The sequence below is a fragment of the Pinus tabuliformis genome, chromosome 7 (genome assembly GCF_031772625.1).
Source record: "Pinus tabuliformis cultivar Carrire ecotype Pingquan chromosome 7, CPIR1, whole genome shotgun sequence".
In the NCBI taxonomy this organism is placed as follows: domain Eukaryota; kingdom Viridiplantae; phylum Streptophyta; class Pinopsida; order Pinales; family Pinaceae; genus Pinus; species Pinus tabuliformis.
In genome coordinates, this window is record NC_142293.1 from 809,374,283 (window position 1) to 809,376,453 (window position 2,171).

General features: G+C 39.9%; 1 protein-coding gene across 1 annotated transcript; it reads right to left on the reverse strand.

Moving 5' to 3' along the window:
* Window positions 1-519: 519 nt before the first annotated feature.
* Window positions 520-1,943, reverse strand: LOC149250029 (xyloglucan endotransglucosylase protein 1-like). Its single transcript, XM_089456374.1, has 4 exons — window positions 1,639-1,943; window positions 1,446-1,546; window positions 1,158-1,351; window positions 520-1,058 (listed from the first exon to the last, which is right to left on the reverse strand). Exons 1-4 carry the CDS (start codon window positions 1,799-1,801, stop codon window positions 560-562), a joined length of 957 nt encoding a protein of 318 aa, XP_089312500.1. The 5' UTR covers window positions 1,802-1,943; the 3' UTR covers window positions 520-559.
* Between the last annotated feature and the right edge of the window lie 228 nt (window positions 1,944-2,171).

A 2,171-nucleotide genomic window follows, 5' to 3' on the forward strand; every position in this document is an offset into this window, starting at 1 on the left:
AAAATAAATAGCAGTATTTATGTTGGTTCTGAGTCCAGAGCTTCCTCTTCCTCTATTAATGAGAGAGTACATTTCCACAGTTTTCTCTCCCTGTTGAGGAGAAAAGTGTAGATATCCAGAATTGTGTAGATATCCAGAATTTTCTCAATTATTAAGGTATCAAATTTTCACTACAGAAACAGGAAGAGACGAGATCAATTTTCCACCTTACAAAATAATTACTAAGTATCAAATTTTCAGTACAGAAGGAGACGAGATCAATTGTCCACCTTACAAAATATATCAAAAACTATAGCGGAAGTAAATGGATATATACCAACTCCGCCTAAGGTATCGGTGCTTCCAGATTTGGTTATGAGATTACGTGAACCAATTTTCAATTACAAAATCACCCAGAACAACGGTGTCCTTATCCATTTAAAAATATTGAAAATTGTAATATAAAGGACATTGATATTATATAGGGAACAAAATAATTAGTCCCTTGGACTATTACAGTTCTGGATACATTCATGTATGTACTCGGAAAACAATGAAATAATGGAACTTATACAACAGATTAAGTACACATAAATGTATGTATAGGGAAACCAACGAAAGAATGGAGGTCGTAGAGCAGAAGTGAAGGAACAAAAGAATGGTTGGAAGGGCAGGGTATCTGGAATTCATCATTCAGACTATGGAGTTGAGTTGTTGAGGGCTCATTTGCATTCCGCGGGCACCCCTGGGGGAACCTGTTGGTGTCAGCACAGTAATCATAGATCATATAGTTATTTCGCACCCACTGGAGCTTCTGCTCTTGGTTCGAATCCAAATCTTCCTCTGCAGCGAGATTAGAAGTAGCTGCAACATTGAAGTTGCGGAAGGATGCAACAAAAGGGGCTTTACTCCAGTCTGCCTTGACGAGTCCACCTCTAGTCGCCCAATCATCTGCATTCCAAAGGCTTGAATAGACCCTCATTGCTGGGCTCTTAGGATAGTGATAATTGCTATCCACTTTACCCAACTCTGTCTCCCTGTTCTTAAACACTCGCACAGGAGTCTCATCTACAGAAAATCTGAATAACAAACATACACTTATATTTCTGTTAGATTCAGAGATTGTATTGTACTATATTGAATGGATGAATGGGCGAAGAGGTAATTAGAATACATACATGATTTGGTTGGATGTCCAGAGCACGGAGTAAGTGTGGAAATCCAAGGTTGGGTCGAACCACAAGTAAAATTGTTGCTCACGATTGCCAAGGCCTTGAGCGAAGACATTAGTGTGCATAATATAAGGATCTCCAGAGAGATTGCCCAGAAATTCAAAATCTATTTCGTCATGTTTGGGGTCTTGAGAGGAAGGCTGCAAGGGGGCATAACAACGACATGTTAGCACAGCATAGGACAATATATTGTCATCTAGAATATTAAAAGGGTAGAGTAACAATAAAACATACATAATAGGCAGTGACTGTGCCTGCAGAGTTGCCAGGTAGCAACTTGATTTGCATATCAATCTTGGCAAACAGATGCTCCTCTTTGGATTGAAACCCACAACCTGTCATCAAAAACGGAAGGAATAAGATGTCTAATAAGTGTACATGAAAATGAAATAGTTGCAGAGCATGTTGGCATGAAAATTACATTTACCTGAAGTTCGATCCAGAGTCAACTGTAATTGTTGGCCATTGTCAAGGATTTTAGCACGATCATTGCCCCATGTAATTTCGACATCATTGTAGAAATTTGCAGAGACAGTTACGAGAAGTCTGGATGAGATTAACCATAAAAGAAAGAGGAGGGGCGTTCCCATTTCCAATGAATTCAAAAATATAGATGCAGGGACAGAGCAATGCAGGGAGGATACGAAGGAAAAGGAAAAGAATATCCCGCGATGCCTGCATTAAAATAGAGTATTGGAATGAACGGGTGAATTAACAACTCGTAGATCGAAATTGCTGTGGGAGAGGGAATTGCCGGGAGTGATGGCTGATTTGGGTTATATATAAAAAACATAAATAGCAGTGGGCATATGTCATGTCATCCGCGTGGGCGATGAAAGATGAAGGAAACAACGGCGAGAGGTATCAGCGGTGGCCAACCAAAAACATAGTGAATAATCGAAGGGCATCGTGGCAGCCAAAATTTTTCACACCGCGTTCCAACCTTACTGGATTGCTTTG

Bases quoted from the DNA above. Each gene is read 5' to 3' on its own strand.
- LOC149250029 (XM_089456374.1), bottom strand. From the start codon at position 1,801: ATGGGAACGCCCCTCCTCTTTCTTTTATGGTTAATCTCATCCAGACTT. The intron at 1,547-1,638 runs GTAAATGTAATT...TTTTGATGACAG, and splicing joins GACTCTGGATCGAACTTCAG to GTTGTGGGTTTCAATCCAAA. The intron at 1,059-1,157 runs GTATGTATTCTA...TTTGTTATTCAG, and splicing joins TGGACATCCAACCAAATCAT to ATTTTCTGTAGATGAGACTC.